At 41.6% G+C, this 12,151-nt stretch overlaps 2 protein-coding genes across 2 annotated transcripts; one reads left to right on the top strand and one right to left on the bottom strand.

The window, feature by feature from the left end:
• Positions 1-940: 940 nt before the first annotated feature.
• On the top strand, positions 941-1,953 carry CBG26841 (the record flags this gene model as incomplete). Its single annotated transcript, XM_045236120.1, has 4 exons — positions 941-949; positions 1,141-1,592; positions 1,628-1,871; positions 1,921-1,953. The coding sequence occupies 4 exons, from the start codon at positions 941-943 to the stop codon at positions 1,951-1,953; spliced, it is 738 nt and encodes a 245-aa protein (XP_045100403.1).
• Positions 1,954-2,887: 934 nt separating this feature from the next.
• CBG21297 lies at positions 2,888-12,007 on the bottom strand (the record flags this gene model as incomplete). The annotated part of the gene is made up of 8 exons (XM_045236119.1): positions 2,888-3,418; positions 5,746-5,764; positions 5,897-5,992; positions 6,202-6,321; positions 6,369-6,532; positions 8,035-8,181; positions 8,228-8,650; positions 11,948-12,007. The coding sequence occupies 8 exons, from the start codon at positions 12,005-12,007 to the stop codon at positions 2,888-2,890; spliced, it is 1,560 nt and encodes a 519-aa protein (XP_045097276.1).
• Positions 12,008-12,151: the final 144 nt, after the last annotated feature.

Here is a 12,151-nt window from a genome sequence, read left to right as displayed (position 1 = left end):
TAAAATTTAGAGATGCAAATTAAAAAATTAAACTCACTGTGTGTGTTGTTGCTATAAAAGTGGCATACGCTAGGATTCTGTAGACATTCAAAAAGAAATATGATACATAGTTGAAGTTGAGTACTTTCAGGAAAATAAAGACGAATAGTTTCCGACGTCCATGCAGAAGGTCGTCCGGAAAAACACTTGGGGAGAGGAAGAGATTACATGAGATGGTGAATGCATGTTGATGATGAGAATCCGGCGGTATTTATAGGCACACTTGAGGGGGCGGAGTCTATTCCAGGTGGATCTGCCTTCACCTCTTAATTAGTTTATAGCTGTAAAGTAGACTATTATAGCGGTAATAGGCAGTTTTATGACAGTATTTTTGAATACTTCCCAGAGAGATGTCAATTTTGACTAGGTAATGGGAACTCAACGGAAATTCAGTGTATTCGAGATACTCAACTAAGATTTTGCGAATAAGAATGAAGAGAAGGAAGTCATATTTCTTTGGCTACAGCCATTCTAACTATTTTCTAACCTAACAAGGTGGATCAAGTTTTGGGGAAAATATTCCAAAGAAGGCACTTACCATGAACTGTCCAAAGTCCAATAATCCAAAACATTTAGACGCCCATTCAGAAATTCGTCATGAAAATAGCGAGAAAAATGTTTACAGACACAGGTCATGACACAGCAGATGGTGTGAATTAGAGACTGCAGGCGAGACAGAATGAGTCATTTTTTTCGTCCCCTCTGGCTGGTACGAACATAACCATCATTTTTCTTTTTTGACGACTTGGCTGAATAGACGTCTAAATGTTTTCGGGAATTCTCCAAAAAATCTTATTAATGAATGGATTTTGTAGAGTTTCCCTTTTGATTTTTCTCAATATTCTCTTTCTATTTATTTTATTTATATTTTTCCTGGAATTACTATATTTCGTAATGTTTTATGAAAAAAGTGAGTTTTACAAAATAAATGAAAACGAGAAAAAACAACAAAATAACTTTCAGAAACTCAATAGAAAATCATTTGAAAGTTATAATTTGCTCAAAAAATTTCATGTACTTGGAATATTTTTTGAAACATATTAAAATGTCAGAATATTTCAAACTTTTGAGTAGTAATCCGAATTTCAAAAATCCATCCAGGAAGTCGTCACGAAAAACGGCCTGCGAGTTACCAAGCGAGATGTGCATCTCGTTGACGAATCAGGGACCATGATGAAACTCACGCTCTGGAAAGACCAAGCTCTGAAGATCAATCCACAAATGTTCAGCGGCAAAGTTGTGCACGGAAAGCGACTGATCGTCAAGAAGACCGAGAACGGATTCATTTCATTGACCATGAACAATCACAGCTACTTCATACCGATCAGCGGCATGGAAAACGAACAAGTGGATAAACTGTGGAGTTGGTACACCAACGAAAGATCATCTGTCACCATCGTGGAACAGAGTTTCCAACCAATTGCGGTGCCGAAACCTCTTCACGACGTCCAAACCGTTGAAGGACTCTTCGCATCCAAAGCAACCATTCTCTCAATCGATCTTGACAATACGTTCTACAAGGGATGTCCTGAATGCCAAAAAAGGTCACGGAGGTGAAGAACCGGAAGAAAGAGCAATTCAAATGCAGCGGATGCGAAAAGACGCTCGAGCAATTCAGTTGGATCGTGAAGCTGCAGGTCAACCTCGGCGATGGCGACACGAGTCTGCATGCTGTAGTCTTCAGCTCTGTTGGGGAAAGACTAATCGAGATGGATGGTAACGCTCTTGCCAACATGAAGCAATCCGACATCTTTGAACACGATAAACTCATCGAACGATTGGTTGGAATGGAGAGGGAATGGTTCATCAGAACCAAAAAGAGCTCGTTCAACGTATGTTAATTATAGTTTCACACATCAATACAAAAATTCTACTTTACAGAACAAACTCGAACATGTCATCACTGGTTGGTAGGTTCACTCTCTGAAGTTCGCATTATATATTTTCTTATGTTCCAAATAAACCAATTATTGTTAAAACAAGAATCACAATTTATAATCCCTCTTGACGATGAGAAGATCAAAATTGAAGAATTTCATATTCTTTTGGAGATTCAGGTGGACGCGGCGACAGTAAAGAGACAGGCCTAACGGTAGGAACGGGAACGGTGAAACCGCAGTAATAGCTAGACAGCGGCATGAGCAGAAGGAAGAGGAGTCAAACAGTGGCTAGTACATTCCAGAAGTAGCCGTTCGCTCTCATTCAGGTTCAGTTGCTGTTGTTAGTCAATCAATTGATTGGATGGGAGAAGTTTGGAGGAGCAGTTAGGCTCAGTTAGCAACTCGGCATCACAATCTCGATGCTAGTTGCAGGGTGGAAATAGTGAAGGTTCAACGCTTTGGGTAGATTTAACAAATGGTTTATTTAACTGGTCTGAGACCAGCAACAATAATAAGACATCTAAAACAAGATAAAAGGCCTTGAATAGACGAGAGGGGGGATATTTATCTGGATCGTTCCCGTGGGTGTGGGGCGGAGCTGCTGGATGATGATGTGATGGCATTCTAGGAGCTGGCGGGACGATCTGAAATATCAATGTTAGAGTGTGTGTACAGAACGGAGGCGCTGAGAGGGGAATGTGGTGTTTCAGCCTATATGTGTCATCTAATGGATTTCCCGCTGGGATTTCTTATCACCCGTGACTGTGTTGGACTTTGTGCTCTCCCTATGGGAATGCGGAACTTGGACTATGACCTGGTGGGGAAATATTATGGTAATGTAAAATAACCCTAAAAGGATATTAATACCCTTTACAAAATGAACCGAGGTAACCATATGAGTTACTCCTTCTCCGGGTAGTTACCAATAACTCAACCAGAAGACTGGAAACCTGCCCGGCTTGTGCTTTTTAAAAGCAGAGGATGCCGATGTCGTCGGTTCCGACCCGTGTTTGTATGGTGCGGTCTATCCTTATGGCAGCTTTTGCCTCTTCGATGTTGGTTAGAGAGGTTCCGACTTGTGTGTGTTTTGAGGGCAGGTCCAGGACCTGAACTGGGAAGTGATCGTTCAGCCTGAGAGCGCTTGTGAATGCTCTGAGATCTGCTTCCTTGGCTGGCGACCAAACTGACGATAGCTCCTGGTTGTAGAACAACTCGTTGTATAGCTGGGTCACTAGTGGTGGACATCGGCGGCCGACGGTGATATTGATGACGGGCAGGGCTCCTGTTCTGGCTGCTGTTTGGAGAACTCTGCTGATGGCGAAATCCGCTAGGTCTTTCGGGAGGTCCGCGTCTTCGAAGGGCGGTAGTTGTCTTACGTCGCCTACCAGTGCCACGCGGGCTCTTCGGAACGTGAGCGCCAAGCCGGCGAGCGCGTAGAGTGGAAGTTGGGAGGCCTCGTCGACTTGAATGGTAGCTTCAGGGGTTTGCAGGTTTTCTCTCTTTTCTAATCAGTTATCGCACTGCCAGCAGCCCCAAAATAGTCAAGGTAGGAATGGTAGGCCCGTTTACTTGGGAGGTAAGCGACTAGCCCAAAACACAGGAGATGGTTAGAGAACGTTCGCCTCCTCTTTGAGTAGTAAGTAAGGCCCAGGCAGCAACAATAGGTAATTTTCGGTTAAAATCCTTACTCTTCGGTTCAAAAGAAAGTTCTTTTCGGTTCTCAGGCTAGCATCACAAAAAGTATAAACTCTGCAACAACAGTTTCGTAGCGTCACTTCTTATCATGAGTCACATTGTTACATTGGGCCAGAAGCCGCACTCAGACAAACGTCCTTGTCCCCCGTCGAATATTTATTTTTACTCTCAACCCCCTTCTTCTTAGGTAACAGTTCTGTTTCCCCTCTTTTCCCCACAGTTTTCCTTCTCTCCTTATTTTTTTTCGAAGCGTTCCATTCTCTCGATTTAAGCGAAACGGCCGTACCCAATGTTAGAACCTCAGTCTTAGACTCATTTTCCAGAATGACCGAACAAATCATCTTTGAGGTGGCGACCGCGATGAACACGGTCGCCTCCGTCAAACAATGCGTGGTCTCAGACCTGCAATCCGTCCACCAGAAACTCGAAGAGATCGCTTCACTCTCGATTGACCGACTCGAAGCTGTCGAGGACAGGGTGGCCGAAAACACGGAAAGAATAAACACTCTCTTTGCAAATCGAGCAGACAATTCGGGCACGCAAAAAAAATACCTATTGTTGCTGCCTGGACCTTACTTACTACCCAAAGAGGAGGCGAACGTTCTCTAACCATCTCCTGTGTTTTGGGCTAGTCGCTTACCTCCCAAGTAAACGGGCCTACCATTCCTACCTTGACCATTTTGGGGCTGCTGGCAGTGCGATAACTGATTAGAAAAGAGAGAAAACCTGCAAACTCCTGAAGATGGGTTTGGCCGAACCCGAAATTCTGAAAATTTGCCTTACACCGAACCTGATGATATCATCCTGAAAACCGTGAACCTAGATGCATCCGTGTTGTCCGAGGGGAGACGCGATACAAACTAACCCGGGCAGCCGCTCAAACCGGGGTCTTATTACCTAAACCAGTGTTATATCCCCAAAAGCGACCGGTGGATCGTATTTGCTGAAAATGGAAAAAAATTCAGCCACTCGCTGCTGCCAGTGAAGGTTCAACGCTTTGGGTAGATTTAACAAATGGTTTATTTAACTGGTCTGAGACCAGCAACAATAATAAGACATCTAAAACAAGATAAAAGGCCTTGAATAGACGAGAGGGGGGATATTTATCTAGATCGTTCCCGTGGGTGTGGGGCGGAGCTGCTGGACGATGATGTGATGGCATTCTAGGAGCTGGCGGGACGATCTGAAATATCAATGTTAGAGTGTGTGTACAGAACGGAGGCGCTGAGAGGGGAATGTGGTGTTTTCGCAATCGCTGAACACGATTCAAGGAGCATTTTTTTATTCTTTTCGATCCAATCAACAATTTTTGGATCAATTCGTGACTCGAAACATTTCAAACGACGGTCGAATGTCAGTTCATCAAAAACACCCATTAATCCAGTCTTCCATTTGCCATTCATCTGGAAAAAAAGTTTCAGAAAGAATTAAAAACGAGTTTCCAAACAATCTTCCCAAATAAATAGGGCTTTGCAATCTCAACAGCTCGTTTTCCACCATGCTCAATTCTCGAGTGCCAATTCTCCGTCAAGAACTATACATGGAATATGTCTTGGTTGTGATGGGATTTGTAATTTATCGAAAGTCTCCTTCAGAAAAGTGGCGAACTTTTGATGATTGTGTGCTGATTTCGTAGCATGAAGCATGTATCCTAAAGGTAGAACCCGCGGTTTCTTCGAAGACAGGGTCTTAAAAGTTTTCGTTTCTCCCATCAGTACGGTAACATAAACATCCCCCAAGTTGAAAGGGACATCAACATTGAGACGGGACGGGAAAATCACTCCAGTTGGATTTTGACTCAAAATACGTTTGATTTCACTTTTCCTGAAAGCATCGCTACCATTTTTGATGCTGTCTACTTTTATTAGCCAGTCATTCCATTGATCTTGAGTTGGGCAACTGTGTAGAAAAATTCTCTTTGAAAGAACAAACGTGATGTCGGTGAGCAGATTGTTGTTTTCTGATCGAAGATAAATCTTTGTTCAGCCTTAGATGAAGTATTCTCACTGTGCTCGAACCATAATGTGTCTGGATAGGCTATAGTCAGTTCTCGCACCATCGCCAGAGAAGTCTTTGAACGAGGTCCAGTTTTTGTTTAAAACACGTTCTCAATACCACGAGCAATGTTCGCCAGTTGTTTTCGAGTGACACTGATTCCAGAAGTATTTGCGATTTTCAAAGCATGTGTAAGAGCGCATTGGCAAGATGGTAGTTTTGATGTGCTCCTTTGAAACTTCTGAAAAAAAAATTAAAAAAAAAACAAAGTAAGTATGTTAACGTACTATCTAGTTTTTTCGAAAAGGTGCATCACAGATGTGAATGTTGCCAGATGAACTGGTGAAGTAGTATGAATACGTGTAGTCAAGATACTCGAACACCTGCAATTCAATGATACATTTTAACTCTCGGAAGGGTGTCAAACCTGTTTATGAACGAAAATATCGTTCAGGTCAGTGCATTTCATGGACAGAACAAAATTTCCGAACAGTTCAATTTTCGTATATCTCGGCTGGTGTCTGAACGCTACAGTTCCGTCTTGGTTTTTCTTTGTTTTCTTTGTTTTTCCGTCTTGGTTTTTCTTTGTTACCAGACGAAATTATCGACAGGATTCTTCTCGCATAATCTACTCGGAATTTTGATAAGAAGACTCCTCTCATTTTTGAACTTCAACAAGTGCACAATATCAATCTCTTCAGCTTCCGCAAACCTGAATTTTGAATTTTTATCTCCTTTATCGGTCTTGTCCCCACTCACTTATTATCGGAAATAAGTTCCTCAATCTCATTCCCTTTGAGATATCTACTATGCATTTTGAAAGTAGTGAATTGAGCCAAAAACGAATTTTCCAGTTGAGCCGTAGGCTGAAGAATGTAGGTGAACTCAAAGTGAGATGAATTTGGGCCGCAGGCATTGGAAAACTGAAAAATATATGAAATACAAACGTGTAAGTAGCACTTATGTGTAAAGTAAATTATCAAATAGAAGAAATCGGCCGCAAGAAAAGTGTAAACATAACAAGAAAGCAATGAGAGCGATTTTTCGCCAGCGCAGACAATATTCAGTAATTTTTCTTGTGAAAATTAATCAATTTTACCAGTATTTCTTCGTTTTTTCGACTTCCAGAAATTTTTTTATTGCCGAAATCCTCCGAGAGGATTACACGAGGCAGTGCGTCTCGCCACGAAAAGCGTCGTTGGCTGAGGATCAAACGTTTATGCATGCGCAGCCAAATACGAATTTCCCTGCGTTTCGCAATCTTTTTTCTCGTTTTTTTCCTAATTTCTTAAAAATTCTTCATTTTCAGCTGGAATATATTATGGTCAAGAATTTTTGAAATCTTTTTGTGAAAAATTTTTAGAATTTTCTAGAAGAGTTTCGAATTATTGCATTTCTCGTATCGGAAAACGCTTTTCTTCTCAGCAAATTTTTGGCACAAGTGCCGCTACTTGGGGCACCGGAGCCGCTGCAACGAGGTAATCGTGCCCGGGGGGTCGGGGCACGCATGCATTTTGCGTGCCGTTGCCGTGCCGTATCCGTGCTCATGTGTGCCGTTATTTGAATTTTTTCTCGAAATCGGGTGAATTTTATCGATTTTTCTTAAATCAAACAGTTTATTTGATTAGGAATGCAACAACAACAAAAAAACAACGATGAGAAAATTCAAAAATGTAAAGAATATTGCGCAGATTGTGTTGAAGATGGCGACGACATTAAGATTCCTCCTCCTCTTCTACAGCTTCGTGGGCCTTGCTCTTGGCAATGTGTCTCTGAAAGAATGTTAAAGATTATTTTCGAAACAAATTGGATGGAAACTCACTTTTCTTCTTGCGAAGTATCCTTGTGAAGATCCATCGGCAATTATGAATGTTCCTAGACGAAGCTCTTTGCTGAAAATAATTCATTTGTTAAATGAAAAGATTACAGATAACTTACAGAGCATTTTTAAATTGAGCTCGAAACGTATTAGTTTTGAACGATTTTTTAGCAGACGAAACTTGAACGAATTTCTTCTTTTTAGCCTCTTCGGTGGCATAGTTCTTCAACAATCTCGAATTTCCGAACTCTGACCGATATTCTGATTCGTCGAACAATTGATCATCGAGTTGAAAAAATTCGAGAAACAACTCTGAAAGATGGATATTGGCTCGTTTTCATTCATTGTCAGCTTACTGTAGAGGTTATCGTATAGTTCCTTCGGGAACGGAGACGGTGTTCCGTATGACATCTTCCTCTCTCCTGGAATGAGCCAAAAACGCTGAATATCCGTCTGAACAGTGCATGACTTTCCTAGAATGTCGAATAAATAGTTCTGAAGTCGTACGTGTGTTGGGAAAGACGCATCCATCAGCGGGATGGAGTCCATGTCAATCTGGCTTCCTTGAAATGCAAATTAGTTTTTATTATCGTCTCTCTGGCTTACCGAAAAGGGAGGGAAATCCGGATAATTACATCTTAGTTTAACCGCAAACGGAGCATCGGAAATTCCAAGCAATTGTTCTCCGGATATTTTCTGGGTCGATTTTTGCTCGCTGAGAAGTTTTTGAACAGCGTTAAGCGACAGCTGAGCCTGAAGCGTTATATTGTACTTTTTTAAACTTTCAAATAAAACATACAACAATTCCATATCCATGGAGAAGAGCTCCAGCCTCTGGGGTCAATCCTGTAAAAACTGATTGCGGAAGTTTCGGGAGTGGAACGTCTAGCGAATGTTTAGTTAGGAAAGATTCCACATCTTCTGGAATCCCATATTGACCAGATTGATAGGCAGTGTGAAGAGCTCTTCCGGCCGATAATATATCTAATTTTCCGTTTTTGATGGATCCGTCAAGAGATGCTGAAATAAGGATAGATGGTGATACTTCTTGAGGTTGGTTTGAACCTCGTAAGTCTACTTGCTGTGGTCTCTTACGAGACGGTGTAGATGGATAATGTGGTGATTCTAGTTTGACGTTTCGTAGTTGGTCCGGAATGTGGGGGCTGAAGGGAACTTCGTGTGGACGATATCGATTTTCCTCATTAGCTCTTGATAAGTCCTTCTAAAACAGCAAGATTGCATGCTCTGACTGTAAAAATTGTTACGGATACATATCTGGTTAGAACATCAAACAACGCAAACCTGTCAGTTTCTAATAGACTCTCTATCAGTAGAAGGTTATGCTACTGCTGCCACACACAAAGTCTTGTCCTCCCCCAATATGTCTATTCTGCCACACATCCACCACCCTTTCGGGACACCCTGCTGGGATAGATCCTTTTATCTGGTTTCTTTGGACGATTGCTCGTCCTTCCTTTGGAGTGACCGGTGCACGAGCAGGTGACCGTGTCAATATCTGATTAGGTTTCATTTTTTAAGCTTTTGATTCCTTTTTCTGAGAGCGCGGTTCACGAGTAGGTGACTGTACTGAAGATTTCTAGGTTTCTCTCTTTGTGTTGCCTTGTTTGAGCGAATAAATTGTAGTTTATTCGCAAATCTTGTTCGTTATCTTCGTTACCGTTTCTCTCTGTTTATAAAGGATTAGAAAGAGCTGTGAGGCAGGCAGTCCCTTGGTAGATGCTACATACACACTCTCCCTTAAGCAGGGTAATGCCGCACCCCCAAATATGGTAGGTCTGCCACACATACAAAACTCTGTCGGGACACCCTGCTGTGACCAAGTGACTAACCACTCTCTCACAACAGGTAAAATGCGAACGGGTCTGTTACGGAATGGGCTTTCAAAAACAATCTTCAGTAGGGTTTCCACGCGGGTAGCGATATACCCACCCGTACCCGCAGCTACCCGTACCCGCCCGTACCCGTACCCGCTTGCTACCCGGAAGTTTTTGTGTTTGCAGACAATGCGCGCAACTTACCGATAATTCGCGTTACCGATAATTCGCGCGCATTCGAAAGCTTCATCCGAAACAAATTTGTCCATTTTTACTGATTGGTGAATTTTTATACCTGAATTTTTTTGTTTTAACTTTGAAACTGTTTTCTACATCAATAAGCGACAAAAACCGTCAAAAAATCATTTAAAAAAAATTTTAATCGAAGTGTCGGCAAGTTGCGCGCATTGTCTGCAAACACAAAAAGTTCCGGGTAGCAAGCGGGCGGGTAGCTGGCGGGTACGGGTACGGGCAGGTAGCAGCTACCCGTTCGCTACCCGCCCGTCATGGAAAACCTAATCTTCAGAGATTTTTTTTCAGTTATCACTATTCCTCACAACCTATGCGACAAGCCTGATATGAAGTTGGATAACATTCTGAAAAGTTTTTACAAAGTAAGAAACGTTTTTTCAAGTAGTTCATCAAATCTTATTTTCAGAAGGTCTTGCAAATCCATACAGTCCACTCCTTGAAAACCCTCTGCTATAATCGTTTGTGATGCAAAACGTTGAATCTGCTTGAATTTTGAAGATGATGGAAATTTCTAATAAGATACACATATAGAAGAACTCCAAAAGCGAAGGAATGCCTACATATTTGCAAGAAACTTCCTCGAATTCATGTAAAAATTAAAGCATTTAATTTGAACATTGTCCCAGTATCTTTCATTTTGTACCCTCCACCTATAGTTTAAAAAAAAACTCCGCCCACCGGTGTTTTCCCGGCCGCAACGTGCATTGATTTCGGACGAGAGTAATATATGTTGTGAGTTTTTGGGTGAACACTAATTTAAGTCTGAGCCTAAGCCTAGTTCCCTTTTTTTAATGCACATTTTCAGCGAGAACGCACCAAAAGTCAATAAAAAATCGAAGAACAAAATCATGGATGAACCCGGTACGCCAATGGTCTACGAACAAAACTCGCCTACACCCTCTCCAAACTCGCCTACATCCTCTCCAAACTCGCCTCTCAACACCGACAGAGGGTATTCAATGTGAAATCCGGCAACTATAAACATTTTTATGGCTCCTAAATTTTTGACCAAATTCGCCATCTTTCTAGTTATTCATGTTTTTTTGGGTGCCTCAAATTTCTTCCGGTTTTCTCGTGTCATTTCCTTGTTATATTTTTACTGATTTCTTAATAAAGTTATTTTTAAATGCTTTTTACGGTACGGGAAATTTCAAAATACGGGTTCACTAAACAACGCGCACTACGACGCTCCGCTCGTATTTTCCGACCAGGTCTGGGGAAAGTACAACCAGATTCGGCTAATTTTCCAACCAGATCTAGCCATTTCTGCTCCGGAATTTTCCCGAATCTGGTTGGAAAATTACTCAAATCTAGTTAGAAACCGATTACCAGAGGAGTCTGCAGACACCGAGTTGACAATTTTATAATTCCGACAATAGGTTCTACAAATGGGCTTCCAAATTGTGATCATAGGAGAACAGGTATCTTAAACGATTGGAATACTCTCGCATGCTACACGGCACCCTGCGATGGCAAGTTGAGAGGAAAAAAAAGTCGATGGGCGCGCCAAGCACGCGTGGCGTGTCATGCGGAACCTTGGCCCTTTCATGCAACACGGTAAATTTTCAACTGAATCACCTTTTATCTTCGTCTAAAAAGTTTTCTTTTTCGTTTTTCAAACATGTAACGACTACGAATTGTAGAAAAGGTCTTTGGCTTTCAGAAAAATGTAAAATCATATAATTTGATAGAATACGGGCTGTGTTATTAGCTCTCAAAGCATTTCAGGTGGTTTTGACGGTTTATTTAGAATTTAACGGTCATGAGAGGATTTTCATTTGTGAATAAGGTATTATAGTGATGTAATACATCAAGTTTCAGGAGAACTACTTGAGTTACGAGTGAAAACATCGAGAAAATCATGAAAAACAAGGAACTAAACGTTTGAGAGCTAATAACACAGCCCGTATTTCATCAAATCATATGATTTTACATTTTTCGGAAAGCCAAAGACTTTTTCTACAATTCGTAGTCGTTACATTTTTGAAAAACGAAGAAGAAAAATTTTATAGACGAAGATAAAAGGATTCAGTTGAAAATCTACCGTGTTGCATGAAAGGAGCCAATGTGCCGCATGACACGCCACGCGTGCTTGGCGCGCCCACCGACTTTTTTTTCCTCTCAACTTGCCATCGCAGGGTGCCGTCTGCTAGGCAGAAGCAGTGAGCATGGAAAATGTTGTCCTGAGTTAAGATTTTTTATAATTACTTGTTAAGGAACTCATGACACACTATTTTCTGTAGTTTTGAGCCTGATTGGACCATTTTCAGGCGAGTTACGCAACGATTTCACTAGAAAAGACACAACACTTTTGTTGCCGAAAATTGCCGAAAGTTGCCGATTTTGCCGAAATTTTTTTTCGCCAATTGCTGAGTTGCCGAAATTCTTTTGTTGGCGCACAGGCCTGATGCCAGCTTGAGCACCTCACTTACCTCTGTGAAGCCACGTTTGACGTCTAAAAGACGAAGGATGCAGGCCGGCAGAGAATCCATGTTAAAACACTTTATTATGTCGAGACCCATTCCCCATTGTTGTCTCTCTTTATATATATTTTTTTTCTCCTTTTTCTTAGTCCCCGTTGTAACTCGAATAAAAAATGTAAAAATACGTTGTACTGTGGCTTCCAAACCGTTTAT

Source organism: Caenorhabditis briggsae (genome assembly GCF_000004555.2).
Source record: "Caenorhabditis briggsae complete genome, chrIV, whole genome shotgun sequence".
NCBI classification, from domain to species: domain Eukaryota; kingdom Metazoa; phylum Nematoda; class Chromadorea; order Rhabditida; family Rhabditidae; genus Caenorhabditis; species Caenorhabditis briggsae.
This window is presented reverse-complemented; position numbering and strand designations above follow the sequence as displayed.